We start from the raw sequence: 20,039 nt of genomic DNA on the forward strand, positions 1-20,039 counted from the left end.
AACCCCAGGCTCTTGCTGTGGCCGCGGGGCACCTGGGAGGAATCTCCAGGCAGACGAGAAAGAGGCCCTTGCTTCGTCCCTCATTCCCAGAGAAAGGCCCTGCCAAGTCCCTGCTGCTCCCCAGCTTCTCGGTTATTAGAATTTCTACAGGGTAAACCTCAGCCATTTTCACGGAGCCAACACTACACTCCTTAGGTTACTAATAGGTTGGTCGGATTGGATTTCTTCCCACTTGTTCTCTCTTGTTCCTCTGCAAACAGTGTTGAGAGGCACTGGACCCTGGCATTGCTGCCAAGGGAAAGAAGACCAAGAGAGAAACACAGAGCCAGATCTACAGAGGGGAAAATGTCCCTGGGGTCTGACGGAAGAACAGCCGCGCTCTTTTGTGAAGATGTGCATTCCAATGTCCCAGAGATCTCAAAGACTGGAAGCGCTGCCTCATGTAGAACCCAAATCGCTTTGACTTTATTTGCGTGGCATTTCCTTGTACCTTGTCTCTGGGGAGATGACAGCCAGGCCCCACCAATCCACAAACTACCGCTGGTCATTGATATTTATTAAATCTCCTTTCCATTGGAAAGGAATTCCTCCAGGTTTTTCCTCAAGAACCCCAGTGGCAATGATGTAATCACTGAAGAGACTAGGCAATGATGTTTGGTGTACAGATGCTAAGCACAAAAGCAATTAGGCACACCTGCAAAATACAAAAGTAGGTGGCAAAAAACATTAATTATAGATGTAAAGTTATATTCACAAAATCTACATTACCGTGTTAGGAAGTGCGATCATCATAAAGGTATTTCTAGGCCAAATATGCAGATAATTAGGCTCCATGGCATACTGCAGGGGAAGAAAGGTATATTTATGCTTGATTAGTGCATTAATGCAGCACATCTATAAAATCAACTCTGTTATGTTTCTTAATTGTATCCATAGCATTTCAAATAGTATCATACACATGGTGATATGCACATCTACTGTTATTTATTCATTTATTTTTAATTCTTTAAAGATTTATTTCTGAGAGAGATAGAGAGAGAAAGAGACAGTATGAGTAGGGGAGGGTCAGAGAGAGAGGGAGATACAGAATCTGAAACAGGTTCCAGGCTCTGAGCTGGCTGTCAGCACAGAGCCCGATGCGGGGCTCGAACCCAAGAACCGAGAGATCAATGACCTGAGCTGAAGTTGGATGCTTAACTGACTAAGCCACCCAGGCGAGAGTTTGATGGGCACCTGGGTGGCTCAGTCAGTTGAGCATCCACTTCAGCTCTGGTCATGATCTCACTGTTCATGAGGTTGAGCCCCACCTCGGGCTCTCTGACAGATCCTCTGTCCCCCTCTCTCTCTGCTCCTCCCCCACTTACACTCTCTCAAAAAAAAAAAAAATCAGCATAAAAAATAAAGTAGAAATTGTCTTAAAACTGTTTTCTGTCCTTTGTAAACTCATATAACTTAGGTGGGTTTTCAATACCAGACATAATCAATAATCGAGAACATGCTATGAGATGTTCTTTATATATATACATACACACTACTTATGCACATATAAACTATATATGTATATGTACATATATGTACGTGTGTCATATTTTTATACTTTATTTCTCACCTTAGCTGAGGATTTATGTGTCTGAATGGAAAGGTCCTAAGTTTACATTTCATGGGCAAAATAAAATTTTACAGACAAGCCTCTCCCCACCTCTTTCCTACAACATAAAAATAGAAAGAAGTCTTCTCTCTTTAGTGACCCCATGACAACCCATTAGGAGCCAGAGTGATATTGATCGCTTGGGCAGATCTACTGATCTAAACGCTGGAGGCTCCTGAGGATATGATATACATAAGAACATGCAATCAATTTCCAACCGTTCTGAGTTTACATTACCGTTTTACAAAGGTTCAGGAGAACCTACCATGTGTGTCTCTTACATGGGAAAAACACGGAAAGCACAGCATAGACTCCTAGCTGGCATTTTCACACTCTGTTGGAGTTATTTGTATCTTTCTTCCTGGCTTTTGATCTCAGAGGCTCAAAGAAAGCTCAACACACAGACCCGGAAATGACTGAGTACATAACTCTCTGGCCTCAAAGAGGTTATGGCACCGTTGAATAGGCAGATGATGAGGTAGAAGAATAGGAAATAAAACCCGGGCAGGTAAGACATTTGTGGGGCTGGAGTGGTTAAAAGTACGGAAGGATTCATTGATTGGGTAAGAAGAGAAGGGCAGTGGATTCTGGGTGGGGGTGAACTTGCTGAGCAAAGCAGAGGCAACAGAAATGAGCAGCGTTTTAGGGAAGTTTAGGAAGTGTGAGTAAGGAGACCAGTCTGGATGAGGCACATGTCATTGCTTTTCCCTCTTGCTATCTTTCGACCACTTCTATGACCTTTTAGAACTCCAAAAGGAAGAGTGGAGAAATGGGGGTTGAAGTTGATTTATCATTTACTGCATTAGTAAAGGTTAAAATGGCTGATGAAAAAGTTTGGGAGATGGTGACATTGGTATAGATAGTGATTGATACCTTGTTTTGAGGTAGCAACTATGATACCAAGAAGATTTTGATGTTCATGCATATTTCATGGCTTTAAAATAACCCCTTATAATTTCAGCTTCGTGATTACCAAGTCATGCTCTCAATAGATATCTTTATCCAAGAGAAATTCCAAGATCAGGCTCCCGTAACCCCACCGAACACTCACCACAAGTCTCTCCAAACACGAAATCTGAGCAAAACAGGGGCTTGCTGTGCAAAAGCACCTTGGAGATGAGCCTCCCATTAAATTGTCAAAAGCACTCCCTCAATACTTACCCAGTACTGTCCCTTACCCAATCTTTCTCCCCCACTCCAGCCCTTAGAGATGAAGAGTCTGTTATGCTAAAGAAAGGGGGGGGGGGCAGGACAGAGAGACAGAGACAGATGGAAGGAAGGAAAGAAGGAAGGAAGGAAGGGAAGGAGGGAGGGAGGGGGGGAGGGAGGGAGGGAGGGAAGGAAGTTAGTTTTCCTGGAATTGTTTTGAGGACGTGTTAAATACTCCCATGCCTGGGTCCCATTGCTATGCCAAAACAGTGTTACCTCTTTAAAAGCAGAGACTTTTTGTAAATCACTAATCATTACTATTAAATACGAAAACCTAGAAAATAAATGGCTATCTTAAATCTACAGTAAAAGGCATGATTCCACTCAAGTCTGGGTCAATTTTTAACAGAATCCTATTATCTTATAACCCACAATTATTAGATCCTGGGCCATGAGAACAAGGGTCACCTGAAAACTGTAAAATTAGCACTTAAGAATTACTAAATACTTTTGTGACCAGGAGGAAGAACTAGAAAGACAATGATTTAGTGATAAAATATGGATTTGACTGGCTCATCCAGTTTGGTACACACCTGGTACATAATAGCACTATCACAAGTTGGCTAGCTATGTTATTAGACGTCAGAATTTCAGATAGGATAGATTACATCTCTACCTTAAAAGTAGATGTTTTCTATGCAAATCAAGTTTAAATTGATGCTATTTACTTATCTTTACCTATAAGCCAAGATCCTTGTTGCTGTTGTTGGTATTTTAACTTCCCTTAATACGATTCTACATCTATTTGCTTATGACAATATAACACATAGCTATTTGCCTCAGGCCCCATAGGTTTTAACCTGGGAACAAGGAAATGAGAAAAAATGCAATGAAAATCTCTTTGCAGCAACTTGCTATTCCCTTTATTTAATAATCCTTATTTGGTATAATCACGAGTATAAGAACTCTGGATTGTCAGTATTATAGAATGATTCCTGACCCATTTTTTTCTACCAAGGAAAAAAGAAAGGAGACGTTATTATGTCAAATTCCCTGTGTGTTTCCAGTAGGGTAGCTGTAATTCTTTTTCTTTCCTGCCCACTCAAGAAAGCATGTCTTGAAGGCAAGGGAAAGGAATGATGTTATTATTTTTTAAATGTTTATTTATTTATTTGAGAGAGAGAGAGAGAGAATGCAAGTGGAGGAAGGGCAGAGAGAGAGAGACAGAATTCCAAGCAGACTAAACGCTGTTAGCACAGAGCCAGATATGGGGCTTGAACCCCCAAACTGTGAGATCATGAGCTAAGCTGAAAGCAAGAGTCAGACGCTTAACTGAGCCATCCAGGAGCCCCAAAGAGATATTAAAGGGATACTTGTACACCCAACTTATTATTTTTTACAAAGGATTATAGCAGACCCCAGAACTAATCCAGACAAGTTACTGAGAACAAGTGACTAGAATATACATCTTCACGAGTCCATGGGTCAGGAGGGCTGTGGGAAGGAGCCAAAGAAGGGAAGGGACTTACATCTCCATTCTTGGGTGGAATCGTCAGCTCCATGTACCCATGAGGAATGTACTGCTGGCTGTAATCAAAGCGGGGTTTCTTCATGAGGTGAGTTCTGACAGTTGAATAGGCTCCATCACAGCCTACAATGAGGTCATAAGTGACATCTTTGGGAACTTTGTCAGATCTGAAAAATAAAATGGACCGTCCAAAAACGAGTAATCTAGTGGTGAAAATGATGCTATTCCTCTACTTGAATATAAGAAGTAGTGACTCGGGCGGTGGCGGGGGTGGTTCACTCCTCACTTGTACTTATCTGATTTTGAGCTTGGAGTTGATAGCTATAGAATGAAGATGACAACCCTCGTCCCGGTGATGGTGCTGCTCACGAGAATAACAACCCAGTACCAATTAATGAGGACATGCCAGGTCACCGACGTGTGACTAGGCCTTGAGTCCCTGGCACAAAGGGAGAGAGTCTTGAGCAGAAGGCAGGGTGAGGGAAAGGATGGACCGGGGCAGGGATGTGCCCAGGAGTTGTCAGAACCAGTGTGTTTAGCTTGAGTGGAGGGTATTGGAAGACAAGCTCAAGAAAAGAGTACAATATGGGGAAGGGAAAGAGGGAGGGGGAGAAGAGAATTTTGACTGTTAAGACAAAAGGTTTAAGTACATTCTTCTGGCAAAAGAGAGAAAGTAACTTTTTCCATTGGGGGGATGATGTAGAAGAGTGGTAATTTAGGAAAACTCATTTGGCGCTGGAGGTATTGAACTGGAGGCGGAGTGCAGGAGGGAGGAGACAAGGTGACTGCATTAGCCTGTGTGTGCAAGTGTGAGAACCCAGGGTGTGCAAGTGTGAGAACCCAGGGACCATGGGCCTTAGAAGAAAGACATAGGCTCTGAAGCCAATCAGGGAGGAAGAAAGATGAGGCAGGGTCATAGATTCAATGGGAGAAAGTAGGGAAAAGGGCACACCAAGAATGATTCTAATTATTTGAGTAATTGCATTAGGGAGGTCAGGAGTGGACATGCTTGGAAAGAAATAGATGACCAAGTTTTAAGATGTGTTTGAAATCATGGCAAGCTGTGCCTGTGAAGGTGTCTAACAGGACATCAGCATGGATTAGGACTCGAGAGGGGAGACAGAGGCATGGGGTAGAGAGGTTCATTTTAGCAAAGGAAATTTATAAGCTTAACAGACTGGGAATCCATGATATGTCCCAAGAGGGGACATGGAGCTAGGAACTTCAGAGGACATAGAGGCAGCCAAGGAGAGGCAGACAAATAGTTTCCAAAAAGAGAAGACAAAACGCAGGGCAGAGAATCTTGGAAGTGTGTGGAATGGTGTGGAACACGGCGGGAAGATGAGCTCGCTGAGGAATCAAGAAGAATCACTGGCGTTGGTATTCAGAAGACATTCAAAGGCTGGTTGTTGATGTGAAATTCTTTGGATCCCCTGGGTAATCATTTAAATCTTTCAAGTAAGCCAAAGAACAAAGTTTACAGATATAGTTCACTGCTCTAACCCTTCACCTCCCCAGTCAGGACCACTGATTACCCAAGCACTGTGATCACTCCTTCCTCAGGATTACATTTCAACAGCCTGTGGCCAAAGTGCACCTTTGCATTGGGGTATTTCTCAACAGCTGAGGAGACAAAGAAAAATAGCAAATGGAAATGAAATTCCAAGTCTTATTTCACTTAATGAAATTGAAATAGTAATCATTTCCTGAGAACAGTATGACAGAGATGTTGATGCTTAAGGCTGTAACAAGGAATTAGTGAAAAGTGGTAATTTGACGACTGCTTGGCAAATGTTCTAGGATAACTTGGTAGTAAAAGAGATGAATACAAATCAACTATCCTCATCTAAAAAAAAAAAAATCCAACTAATTCCATTACGCAAATTCTTACATTACTGCGAAGGTTGTCACCCTCGAAAAGAACCAGGAGTCGCATATTTTAAAAGTTGCCTCTAATTTAAGATTTTGTGATTAGAGATACTCAGCCAAACTCCTTTTCTCATGCTGTGCCTTATTTTCTATTTCTTTTCAGTAGGTCCCAAGATATCTGAGCGGTCACAAATATAGATTTTGATACTAATGCTTTCTGTAATCACACACTGAAACACTGAGGGGGGAAAATGGGTAAGAAGATTTAAGACTTCTCAATAAATAGAATCATATTGTTCTGGTGCATTGTTATTTTGCCTATTAGCAATCTGTAGAAATTAATGAATTCATCATATTCTTATCATAGCGGTAAAATACAATTTTTGCCCCTATGAATTCTCATGGATAAGGGATCTATAACTATAGGTTATTTATTGTTCTTAAAGCTACAAGTCAGATCTACTTATCTATGTTTAGGAAATCCTTTGGCAAATAACTTTGGAGAGTTCAGAGTTTATCTGAACCCCTAAGGATATCTTTCATAAACCCAAAATGTGTTTGTGGAATCAACTCTTTAAAAAACGAAATTCAATTACATTTGTTTTTTTATTTAAGTGTACACTAACTAATAGATCCCCCAAAAATCTTCCACAGAACACTAGTCCTGGAATATGGCCCCTAAAAAGCTGTTTGGTGGTCAGAGCGATTAGAAAAATGCTAACACTCTGAGCCTCCGGGGTGTGTGGTCCTGATCCTCAACCACATGAGGCTCGAGTCCTCGGAACGTGGCCAGTCCGATGGGGGTGTGGTGCACACGCTGGGTTCTGACAACTTAGTACCAAATAAAACAGATCTCGTGAATAACTGTCTTCTGTTGATGACCCACCGAGATGATTATATTTTGGATATATTAGGTTAAAGTATACTGTCAAAATTAAGTTCACCTCTTTATTTAGGCCTTTCAATGTGTGACTTTTTAATTTAGGTCTTGAAATGTGTCATTTTAAATTATACAAGTGGCTGACCTTTTTGGCCAAATCTTGGATAGTGTTGCCCTAGAGAATCTGCAATGCAGACCAGCTGAATAAAGGCCCAGAAATACTGTAAGAAAACTTTCAAAACTTGTCTCATGCAGGATTTATCCCGCTTACTTGACGGCATGTCCTTCTCCTGCTTGCTTTCCTTAACAATTATTATCCCCACCCCCTTCCCTAGTCAGTGAACCATGAAATAAGCCTACATGAGATGCAGGGGAACGATTTCGTTACCTTCGGAGGGGAGGCTATCCAGTCAGGAGCGAGTGTTTGCGTGTGGAGCTGGTAGCTCACACGCTTGTGTAAAGGAATGACAGCTGTGTGAAAGAATTGATAATGCCAAACATCGTTTAGAGGTCAAGAGAGTGTGCGTCCAGGCAGAGGTGGGGAGGTGGGGGTGGGCTTAGCAGCTGAGAGGCATGAATGAGGGCGTTTGTGATGAGTACTGGGTGTTTTACGCAACTTTAAATTCTCCCGAAATCAATATTACATAACAGTATGTTAACTAATGAATTTAAATTAAAACTTGAAACTGATAAAAAATATAATAAAAAATAAAGTAAATAAAATGAAATGACAAAGTCCACATTCACTTTATTCACATATTTCCCGCATTATGAAATTGCACACTGTGCAGCACATTCCTAAGGAACTCCAGGTATGGGAGCTTCTGTCTGTCCACCAAGATCAGCTCTTCCCCGATTGTAGCTTCTACTGCTAGTGGATGGGTCATGTGTAATCTTACAAGCACTGACTCTCAGAGATAAAGGCATGGACTTTGGAACAACAGATCAAGCTCCAGTGCAGACTCTACCACTTATTCGCAGTGTGGGCCAGCTCCAGGAGGCGGGAGCGCAAGAAGCCTCTCTCCCCTGTCAAACTGAGGGAAAAGGAGTTCCTGCTTCACAGAGCTGTTGGGAGGGTCATATAAATCCATGCATATAAAGCACTTAACACACTTCCCGGGGTCTCAGTGAATGTTTGCTCTCATTCTTAATAAATTCAGAGATGCTCTAAAGAGATCGTCTTAGGTCAGCTATTCTGCTTTTTCAAAAGCTGTTTTGTGGCTTCCTGAGATCCATAGGAGTCTATCTAGCCACCTACGTCCACGCCTCCATCTACTCATTCAAAAGACCGTCTTGCAAATATAAGTCAAGATGTAGAAGTAGAAAGAATACTAAGCTCTGTTTCTGAAGTCACTGGTGAATCAGCTAGAGTGGCCTTCTCAGCACACCTCCTGACAGCCCACTTCAGTTCAATGGGCACACTACAGAATCGCTCTGGGTAGAGGGGTGTGGAGCAGAAACCTCTGCTCTCCAGAATTCAGAGGCTGCTGGATTGCATAGAGGAGTTGAGTTAACAGACAGTAAAATTACTCAAGTGTCATGCTCTGCAGGAAATGTATCTGATTACCACAAATGCTGAAGAGATGAAAAAGCTGTTACGGCCAAGGGCTACCCGGCAGGTGATTGCACTGATTATCCAAGCTCCCAGTTTAATTCGCAATCCAGTGGCTTTTCCATTGATGGGTGTGTCTGTAACCCGTTAGAGTCTTCATTCAAGGTATGTTTTACACCTTTGTCTTTTTCAACCTCCTACATCCTCTACTATTTGGTCTCCTACAAATACCATGAGCCTACATCCTCTCCTCTGGCCCCTTTAGTTCAGGGCTGGGTTTATGCACCCAAGGGTTGTCATAATACTCTGAAGACCGCAACCCTCTTCAGCCTTCAACTACCTCTCTTTATCTTTCCATAGGGCAGAGCTAATCGTGTCATTTTGGAAATCATTCGAGGGCATCTGTTTTTTCTCTAGTCCATGAGTTCTTCAAGGGTGAATACTTGTTCATTCCAGTGCTGAGAAGACAATGGGAATTCAATGCATGTTGAACAGATCATATTTATTTAGATCAGTGATAAGATGAAAAAGAGACGCCCGAGGACTCATTACTACTACTTTTCAAGGACTTTGTATTGTATATAGCCTTGCCCTTAATAACCCGTGAAAAGGAATAGTAAGCAAATCCCAGTGAATCATGTGACAGGGTTAGGCTCACATGCTTTACTGAAAGTGACAATAGCTGAATAAAGCATTGGACTTACCAGTCAACAGTTCTTTGTTTAGATTTTCTCTGCTTATGGAAAGAATATACTGCAAGAAAAATATAGTAGATACTGTTTACTTCTGAAGAATGGACAAAGATGACTGCCATTATGACAATAGGAAATATTTAGCAGAAGTTTTCAAACTTAGTTTTATAACCATTTAGCTAAGTAGCCGTTTTAAAAATACACACTTTAACCAAATGCATATAATTATGATGTTCAAGTTACAACTTCGGCTTTTCAGAGTTTGATATTAGAAAAACCAAATCCTTCTTTTATAGCAAGAATATTATTTTTACTGAGATGGTTTTAACAACATCTTATATTTTCATCTTAGATCTCCAAATCGATCTGCTAGAAAAACTTCAGTAATGACAGCGATCTTGGAATAAATGTGGAATTTCCTAAAGAGACTACCTTGAAGGCATTCATTAAATGTGAAAGGAGTGGGGGGGGGATGGGGATGGGGATGGTTAGGAAATTGTCGGTTGAAGCCGGGTCAGCCCTCCCTGGGACACGTGTTCATTATTTCTTTTTTTTATTTAAAAAAATTTTTTTAATGTTTTTGTTTATTTCTGAGAAAGAGAGGGAGAGAGATAGAGACATCATGAGCACGGAAGGGGCAGAGAGAGAGGGAGACACAGAATCTGAAGACGGGCTCCGAGCTGTCAGCACAGAGCCCGACATGGGGCTCGAACCCACGAACAGTGAGATCATGACCTGAGCCGAAGTTGGAGGCTTAACCTACTGAGCCACCCGGGTGCCCCTATTTTTATTTATTTTTTAATGTTTATTCATTTTTGAGAGCTGGAGAGAAACAGAGCATGAGTGAGGCAGGGGCAGAGAGAGAGAATTTGAAGCAGGCTCCAGGTTCTGAGCTGTCAGCACAGAGCTTGATGTGGGACTTGAACCCACAGACCGAGAGATCATGACCTGAGCTGAAGTTGGACGTTTATCTGACTGAGCCTCCCAGGCGCTCCGGCCTGTGTTATTTTAATCTTTATACCAATGTCTTCCTAAAATCTATTTTTTTAAAAATGTTTTATTTATTTCTAGGAGAGAGAGAGAAAGAGACAGCGTGAGCAGGGTAGGGTCAGAGAGAAAGGGAGTCACAGGCTCTGAAACAGGCTCCAGGCTCTGAGCTGGCAGTCAGCACAGAGCCGGACGCGGGGCTCGAACCCACGAACCGCGAGATCATGACCTAAGTGAAAGTTGGACGCTCAACTGACTAAGTCACCCAGGCGCCCCCTTAAAATCTAATTTTTAATATTTATTGTTTCAGAGGCAGAGGGACCCACAAAGGTGAAAGTGCCGACCCAGGTCTCATGAAAGTCATAATATAGCCTTACAGTTCAGGGTGAGTCTACTTGTTACAACTTTAAAGCACATATGTCCCAAATCTTGAAGCATCACATCATTTCATACAAATATGCTCACTTATAAATCTTCACCACATCCCAAAGTAGACATTTAATATTAACAGTGAAATCTACAGTTGGTGTAAAAACCATGCTACAGAGGCAATGGCGGAGGAGGGGCTTCCTGTGTCTTTGCTATGAATTAAAACTAGCAAGACTTCTTCATTCTCTGCCTCTTTGTTCTGTTTCCCAGTCTTCTGTGTCATTAGTGACCTCATTTCAACGGAAACCACACTCGCCATTCAAAATCTGTTTGGAAACATTTAAATTAGGGAGACTCATATACCCAGGGAAACTATTCTTTCCTTATCAGTGGCCAGGCTTGGTTGACATCTGCATCATCTGGGAACCGATATGCACACAGATCCTGTGGAGAGTCCCTGTCCCTTCTACCCGGCGGCTGTGGGTGGCATTGTACCACAGCCAGAAGTTAGAGCCTCCACAATCAGGCCCCACTTCTCCAATGCCTATTCTAAAAGGTTGCTCTTATGAAGAAAAAATATGAATAAGAACAAACAAATCTTCACCACACATATTAATCAAATTATAGCATTGTTCACATTGAACTTATATAGTGATATATGTCCGTTGTTTCTCAATAAAACCGGGGGGGAAAGTGCATTTCTGGTGGAGGCTACAAAGAAATAATTCTTGTAGTCCAGCTCCACATTTCCCGTCTGGATAGCTGTACTGAAATTATTTAATTTATCAAAACAATGACAAAAACAAAAAGAACTCTGGTTGCCATCTGGCAGCCATACATTTCAAATAGTGGCTCAAATGACTACAATTTAGTATATTTTGTGAGTCATTATTCAACTGTCCTTACTCATCATATTCCATTTTATTAAATTCTGTGTATTTTTCCTAGATACGGAGTAATTATAAACGAGTTCAACATTATTAATCCAACTGAAACTGACTTCTGTCTGTTGCTGCTTAGTGATTCGGTTGTATTTTACAGACCAAGTTGTTCCAAATGAACTTTCACAAAGGTCCTTAATAAAATAAAACAGTGATTAAAAAAGGAAGGAGAGGGGCACCCGACTTAGGCTCAGGTCATGATCTCATGGATTGTGGGTTCGAGCCCCGCATTGGACTCTGTGCTGACAGCCAGCTCAGAGCCTGGAGACTGTTTAGGATTCTGTGTCTCCCTCTCTCTCTGACCCTTCCCTGTTCATGCTGTCTCTCTTTCTCTGTCTCTCTCTCTCTCTGAAATAAATAAAACTAAAAAAATTTAAAAAAAAAGAAGGAAAAACAAGTCAGGAAGTATAAAGAGGTCCTTGTAACCAAAAACATTAATAATGAAACCTAAAGGAAGTTGGATAATCTCTTTTGGAGATTTGTAAACCAAGAGTTGTGGTGCTGACTTTTTCACACATACTAGAAAAACATGTTTACACTCTATGTCCTGAAACCCTGTAAAAGGGAATGTTTTCTAGTAAGGGGGTGCTATTGCTCTATTTGGGGCATAGGAACTGAGGAGCTAGGGGAGGTGGGGGGGATGGGTGAAATAGGTGAAGGGGATTGAGAGTACACTTATCTCACTTATCGTGATGAGCACCTAGTAGTATATGGAAAAGTTGAATCACCATCATGTGCACCTGGAAGTAATATAACACTGTATGGTAACTACACTGGAATTAAAACAAAATTTAAAAAAATCTTTTTCCAGGGGCGCCTGGGTGGCTTAGTCGGTTAAGTGTCCGGCTTTCGCTTGGGTCATGATCTCGCGGTTCGTGGGTTTGAGCCCCGCATCGGGCTCTGTGCTGACTGCCAGCTCAGAGCCTGGAGCCTGTTTCAGTCTGTGACTCCCTCTCTCTCTGGCCCTCCCCTGCTCACGCTGTCTCTCTCTCTCTCCTAGAAATAAACAAAACATTAAAAAAAAAATTAAAAAAAAAAAATCTTTTTCTGCATTAGAAAAAATTGGGAGCTCTGACCTGCCCTGTATATCAGATGATATTTTTACATTTCCCAGGACAATTTGGGAGGGAGATGGCGAGAATGAGCAAGACTGGAAGAACCTGGACCCTGCCAGGGAGGAAAGGCAGAGAATACAACAGCTAGAGGAAGGAGGGAGGCGCAGAGAAGATTGAGGCCAACAGAAGGTGGGCTGCCTGGGGGTCTGCAGAAATCCTGGGGTCATGTGGTCCTCCACATGGAATTGAGTGATTGAAGGCAATTTCATGTAGCTCTTGAAGGGAGGCCCCATGTTTGACCCTGTTGTAAAAGCAATGATGCAAACCAAAGAAAGAGAAGTGGCTGCAAATTTAGTATTGACCGAGTTCTTAAGAAGTGAGAATGGCAGGTCTGGTGGGCAGGCGATCACTTCCTGCCTCTTCTAACGCGTTGAAGATCCCAGATGGGAAAGCCCACCAATGCCTTCACCCTCTGGGTCATCGGTGGAAATGAAGCTGCCCCTCCCTCACCCAGGGCTGGGGTTAAGAAATTCCATTTGGGGGGCGCCTGGGTAGCTCAGTCGGTTAAGCGTCCGACTTCAGCTCAGGTCATGATCTCACGGTTCGTGGGTTCGAGCCCTGTGTCGGGCTCTGTGCTGACAGCTAGCTCAGAGCCTGGAGCCTGTTTCAGATTCTGTGTCTCCCTCTCTCTCTGACCCTCCCCTGCTCATGCTGTCTCTCTCTCTCAGAAATAAATAAAACATTAAAAACATTAAAAAAAAAAAAAGAAAGAAATTCTGTTTGGTGCTCAAGTCTAAGTCCCTCTTCTCGTCCTACGTTCCTGATATTCTGAACTGTATCTTACTCTTTCGTCCACTCATACTCTGTTGGCTCAGCTTCTGGGAAGGGGATGATGTCAGAATTGGCCTTCTTGGCTAATTCCTTGTGAATCCAAGACACAGAGGGAATGATTACAATGGTCACTCTCCATTTAGCAAAAGAAATAGTGCAACTTAGCAATACTGCCCAGCACCCTTGGGAGCGCCTCCTACACCATGCTGCGCTGGCCACTGGCTGTGAGGACACCTGCCTGCGCCTTCCTTGATGTTGACCTCATGCACTCAGGCAGCCCGTCTCCTCATCTAAAGCAAGGTGGTTGGATTCGATGAATCCAAGGCTGCTGATCACTCTAAGATTCTGTTATGTGAAAGTGCATACCGAAGTGTTCTTATCCGATACACACTGGGCACTTAAAAATTTATATAATTTTAGAATTCTGGTCTCACCCAACTTCCCTGCAGAGACAGACCCTCATTTACTTGGGAGAATGCTATTTTGCTGCCAATTTAATAGTGAAACAAAATGTCTGTCTCAAACCTCACTTTCTCCCTGAGGTCTTCTCTGAAATCTGAGGTTTCCTCCCTCTCTGAACCACACAGATGAGCACCCCACCTCTCAGAAGAATTCTTTTCTCAAGAACGTGATTACCATCTGTCCTCAGCAGGTCACAAGCTCCTCTCCTGGTCCTCAGCCACCAGCACTAACACGCAGCATGAACACAGGACAGTTAGTGTTTACAGATAGGATACATTTAGTGTGTACAGCTTACTCTTGACTGGAATGTGTAAAGCTTGTGTTCCTTTCCTACACCACCAAGACTAGTTTGGGGCTGGTTGAACAGGACATGCTGATTATCCAAACTGTTTATCTGACTGGGGACAGTCAGTGGACCTTCTTCCCCCTCCTTCACCTGCCAGGCTCATACATTAAGACTCTACCTATGTTTTTATAATCCCCAAAGTAAGCAGGTTACTATTTTAGAACATCACTGAATGGAAAAAATGGATCGTTCCCTGCTTCTTCCCATCCCCATAGGCTCAGAGTTGTTGGAATGTTTTACTTTTCAGCCACTTTTAAATAAATGTTATCATAGTAGAACACACACGATGTAACATGTACCATTTTAACCCTTTTTAAGTACACAGTTCAGTGGCATTAAGCACATTCACACTGTGTGCGGCCATCAGCAACATCCATCTACAGAACTCTGTTTCTTATAAGACTGAAACCTTAGGGGCGCCTGGGTGGCTTAGTCAGTTAAGCAACTGACTTTGGCTCAGGTCATGATCTTGCAGTTTGTGGGTCCGAGCCCCGCATCGGGCTCTATGCTGACAGCTCAGAGCCTGGAGCAGCTTCGGGTTCTGTGTCTCCTTCTCTCTCTGCCCCTCCCTTGCTCGTGCTCTGTCTCTCTCTGTCTCTAAATAAATGAATAAACATTAAAAAAAAAAAAGCTGAAACTTTATACCCATTAAACAATGTCTCCCCATTTCTCCTTCCGTCCGGCCCTGGCAACCACCATTCTACCTTCTGTTTCTATGAATGTAACTACTCTGGATGCCTGACATAAGTGTAATTTGGTATTCATCCTGTTGTTAATGGTTTATTTCACTTAGTATAAAGTCCCCTCCAGTTTCAACCATAGTAGCAGGTGTCAGAATCTTTTTTTTTTTTTTTTTAGGCCGAAGAGTATTCCGGTGTGTGTCATATAGAAAACCTCCCCTTCTCTGGCAAGCGTCTTCTTTACTCCCACTTACTACACCGCGCACAACACTCTGACACCAGATGTGTATGGGGGGTGGGTTCCTCCACCAAGCAATTTCTTTTTTTTTTTTTTAAATTTTTTTTTTATGTTTTATTTATTTCTAGGAGAGAGAGAGAGAGACAGCATGAGCAGGGGAGGGTCAGAGAGAGAGGGAGTCACAGACTGAAACAGGCTCCAGGCTCTGAGCTGGCAGTCAGCACAGAGCCCGACGCGGGGCTCGAACCCACGAACCGCGAGATAATGACCTAAGCGAAAGTCGGACGCTTAACCGACTAAGCCACCCAGGCGCCCCTCCACCAAGCAATTTCTCAGTGACACAAGCTGGCTGCCCCACAGTGTAACCATATCTGCCTGGATAGCCTCAGATCCTGAAGGTTAAGGGCTCAGTCCCATGAGACTGCACCCCCCCCCCCCACACTCACGCACACTTCAAATGCCAATGGCATTACAGTTTGTAACTGGACTTCTAATCAGCCAGCTGTAAGTTAGAGTTTCCCATTAGCCTTTCTTCAGGTTCAGTTAATTTGCTAGAGCAGCTCGAAGAACTCAGGAAAACAGTAGACTTACTATTTAAAGGGTCCAAGTTCTAGATGGAAAAATGTGTAGGGCAAGATATGTGTTTGCCCTCTGTGGGTGAGCTATATCCAAGCAACTCCATGTGTTTTTGAACCTGGAGGCTCTCTGAACCCCATACTTGGGGGATTTTTGTGAAGACTTCATCAAGTGGGCATGTTGGATCATTAACTCCGCTTGCAGCCCCTCTCCCCTCTCTGCAGATGGGTGGGGCTGAAAATTCCAAGCTTCTAATGACGGTTTGGTCTTTCTGGACCAGTCCCCATCCGGGAGCCCATGGAGAGTTATCTCATTAGAACAAAGGACATGCTTATCACCCAGGAAATTCCGAGGGGTTTAGGAGCTCTGGATTAGGAACCACAGTCGCAGACCAAATATTAGAAGAAAAGATCTAGTGCTCTTATCACTTAGGAAATTACGAGAGTTTTAGGAGTTCTGTGCCAGGAACCAGGGGCAGAAACCAATATAGACTTTTTATTATCTTACGTATATGTACAACACATTTTGTTTCTCCATCCATCCATTGATGGACATTTGGATCCCTTTCACTTTTTGGCTATTGTGAATAATACTACCATGAATATGAGTGTTCAAATATTTCTTCAAGTCCCTGCTTTCAGTTCTTTAGGGTACACGCCCAGAGGAGAAACTGCTGGATCATATAGAAATTCTATTTTTAATTTTTGAGGAGTGACTACACTGTTTTCCATAGTGGTTGCAGCATTTTACCTTCCTACCAACAGTGTGGAGGCACTCCAGCCTCTTCGCATCCATTCTGATACCTGTTATTTTCCGTTTTCCTTCCTGTTTTCTGAGTAGCATCCTAACGGGTGTGAGGTGCTTCGACCACTTTTATCATCACAAGAGCCACACAGACCTTGTTCCCATGAGCACCTGTGTTTTATCTCTTGCTGCCCAGAGTGTGTCCATGGAGCAGCAGCATGAATGCCACCTGGGTGTGTATAGGAGGCATCATCTATACCTTCACCCTCGCCCTACAGAATCAGAGTCTGCACTTTAACAAGATCCCAGATGAGGCTGAGAGTGGCTAACCCACCTGCAATGGGAGCTCTGTGGGAGCTCAGAGACTGAAAGAATACAAACTTCGCTCGGGCTCTGCCCTTAATAAAATAAGGCTTTGATGGAAAAGCAAATTGGGGTTTTTCTCTGGTGGTAGATGTTTGGTACACTCATTTTCTCTCAAAGAAACAACCTTAGAAGGTCTAAATATCAGATAAAAATACACCCTTTCCCTAGCTCCGTGCGTTACCATGTAAAGATAAGAGAAACGCAAAGCAGAATAATGGATTTTCTTTTGTAAACTTGACATACCATCTGGCCTCTGTTGTTTTAGAAATTATATGGCACCAAACACATTTTTGGTTCATTCTCTAAATTCCATTACAATTAAATTTTGGGTAAGAGAGTCAGTTTGGAGAAGGCAACAACAGTGAAAAACCCTTTAGAATTGTTCTTGCATTTTATACTTGACAATAAATACATGGTAATCTTCTCTGTGTAACTGAGAGGGGATGGGAGTGAAATGGACGAGGCCAACATGAGCAATGCATAGAGGCAAAAACAGCCTAATAATGATGACAATGTAACTTACTTCTATTGAATGGTTATTAGAAACTGAGCCCTATTGTAAGCGTCTCATCTCCGATGGATTAACCTGTTAACTAGTATATGTGTCCAAACTGCAGACCAACACAGGTAATATCAAAGATAGATCTAGAGGCAGGAAATGCCAATAAGCAAGGGTCAAGATCCAGACATTAGACTCCACTGTAAGTAAATATTATCTTCAGGGTAAACCAACCTGCGACTTGGTGCCATAGGGAACTGCAGACTTTTTTCCTGAAAGAGAGTGAATCATTCTTGCTCTCATGGGAATGCCTTGGGATACAATCTGAAATAAAACAAGAAATACCCATTTCTTGGCATCATGGAATAAGATAAATGTTGGTTTCAAGATGTGATTTTTCAAATATTTTCAAAAAATTAAAAAATGCTGCAAAGGACCTCAGAAGCACATTGTGGTAGAAACTCCAGGAAAGCTATGTTCCTGCAGATTTTAATTTTTGATTTTTTTTAACCTATAGCTTTTGGAATTAACTTTTATCTGGTCTGAATCATATATGACAATTAAGGAAAATGGGTCAGTGTCAGAGAGGTTGAGTAATTTTCTTATGATCAGAAAACAGAGCAATGGGTGAGGAGTGAAACCCAGGACTCCCAAAATCCCATGCAAGGTGTTTCCCCCCCACACACATCTAAGGAAACTGGAAATGGAAGTGGCATCCGTACTGACTTATATGATCATTTCAGTATATGTGCTGCCGAAGCGAGCACGTATATGATCATTTCAAAGGCGCTTTGTTACCGAAAGTACTAGCAGAAAAATACATTACTTCTGTTCATAGTTCCAAGCTACACGCTAGATAGTGAGAACTTCAGCAACACTGAGGCCAGATGAGGACCCACAATCCTTATCCTAACCCTTGAGGGCACATCAGTTTCAGGATTTGGAAGGTTTCACATTTTAGGTAGGCAATCTTGTGCATATGTGGATATCACATAACACCCAGTGGATCTGAGGCATCACTCCACAACTGAGCCCAATATCTGTAGCAAAACACATTCACACTAAATGAGTTGTTTAAAAGGCCATGAAAAGCCTCCCATCAGGTCAAGTTTGCTGCTGAATCAGTGATGAGACGTTTTCTGCTCTTTGGAGTACAGAATTGTGGATAAGAGGTTATAGACTTGTGTGGTCAAAAGAATGGGGTTTGCAGACCTCCTGTCATTCTGGATGCAACTCGGGCCACACTTCCTGTAGGCTGAGACCCACCTTTGGATTGCAAACCCAATGTCGGAAGAGGTCATCAGGGGGAGTCACAGGGTCCCCCTGCCCTCATCACGGCCCCCCACCTCCAGGCTGCCTCAAGTGTCAAATGTTCACCCTCTTGCCAAATTTAGAAGTTTGAAAACCTTTGTAGAATGAGTTTCCATGCAAAGTTCTTGGCATTAAATGATGCCTTGAGCCAGGAGGAAATCAAGAGCATGCAATTGTTGGAAAACAGCAGGTATTATCTTTTACAAGGAAAATACATTAACAAGGTACCTGATCTTCCAGGCCAATGGCGTGCAAGGCTTGCCGTCCTCTATAAGAAAGGGCCAAGTTAATACTTCTTCCACGTGCAGTTTTAGCCACTCGGAGATCTAAGACATCGGAAGTAGACTCCGTATTACACATAGCTCATTATTATTGTAGGGCAGGATGAGCAGACAGCACCCGAGTAAATGGTGCAGTCAAGACCAAGTTAAAAGACCCTGTTAACTCCTTTAAAAGAAAACACTAACCATAGTGATTTTGTATTAAATTAAATTTAGATAGTTGAGGTTTAAAAAAAACTAGTTCCTCTTTCTAAAAAAAATTCTTTTTTAAATGTAAAGAGAAAGAGGTCAGAGAATAAGAACCACACCTCACAATTTTCAGTATTGTCTTACCTTCTCTAGCTTCATATATATCAACTTGGAAATTCCTCTTTGCAAGGAAGCAGGCATTTAACGATCCAACCTAGGAATCAAAGCAATGTTTTTCATATTTTTATCTGACGTGACAAATATAGGGAATTTTTACTGGCAAATGCAACAGCACGTGTGATTGTATTTGTACCAGCCTTGGCTGTCACACTGATTTATTGTCACTACCAGAAAGCACCATTTGCAAAAAATGATCGGATTAACTCAGCATTAAACGGTATCATTTCAAGAGGTAGCTTTGGTGGTTTTCTTTTTTAGCATTTTTATAGTGAGATATACCTTTCATACAGAAAGATCTTAAAATGTGTACAGTTTACAGAATAGTTAGAAAGCAAACATCCCGATAACCATCACTCTGGTCCAAGCCAGAATCTCACCTCCAACCATGCAGAGCTCCCCCACACCCTCTCCAGTTAAGATCCCCAAACCTTCACCTATGAGTAAATACTATTCTGAGTTTTGTAATAACCCATCCTTGCTTCCTTACAGTTTGATTACTTAAATATATATCCCTCGGCAGTAGAGTTTAATTTTGTCTGCATTTGAATCACATAATTAGAATCACAATTGTGTATCTTTTCTTCTTTAACTCAACATAACGTTTCTGAGTTTCCTCTATAAGGCCGCACATAAATTCCAGGTCATCTACTTTCATTACTGTATGAT

General features: G+C 42.3%; 1 protein-coding gene across 1 annotated transcript in view; it reads right to left on the reverse strand.

Moving 5' to 3' along the window:
- Positions 1–20,039, reverse strand: part of KMO (kynurenine 3-monooxygenase) — a 55,938-nt gene that overhangs the window by 15,867 nt on the left and 20,032 nt on the right. The window contains 7 exon segments of the mRNA XM_039222964.1: positions 769–840; positions 4,327–4,492; positions 5,861–5,948; positions 9,331–9,379; positions 17,647–17,736; positions 18,952–19,049; positions 19,338–19,407. Of these exon segments, the coding sequence (XP_039078895.1) occupies positions 769–840; positions 4,327–4,492; positions 5,861–5,948; positions 9,331–9,379; positions 17,647–17,736; positions 18,952–19,049; positions 19,338–19,407 (633 nt within the window).

The sequence above is a fragment of the Hyaena hyaena genome, unplaced genomic scaffold (genome assembly GCF_003009895.1).
Source record: "Hyaena hyaena isolate Hyena2069 unplaced genomic scaffold, ASM300989v1 scaffold_1226, whole genome shotgun sequence".
Lineage (NCBI taxonomy): Eukaryota > Metazoa > Chordata > Mammalia > Carnivora > Hyaenidae > Hyaena > Hyaena hyaena.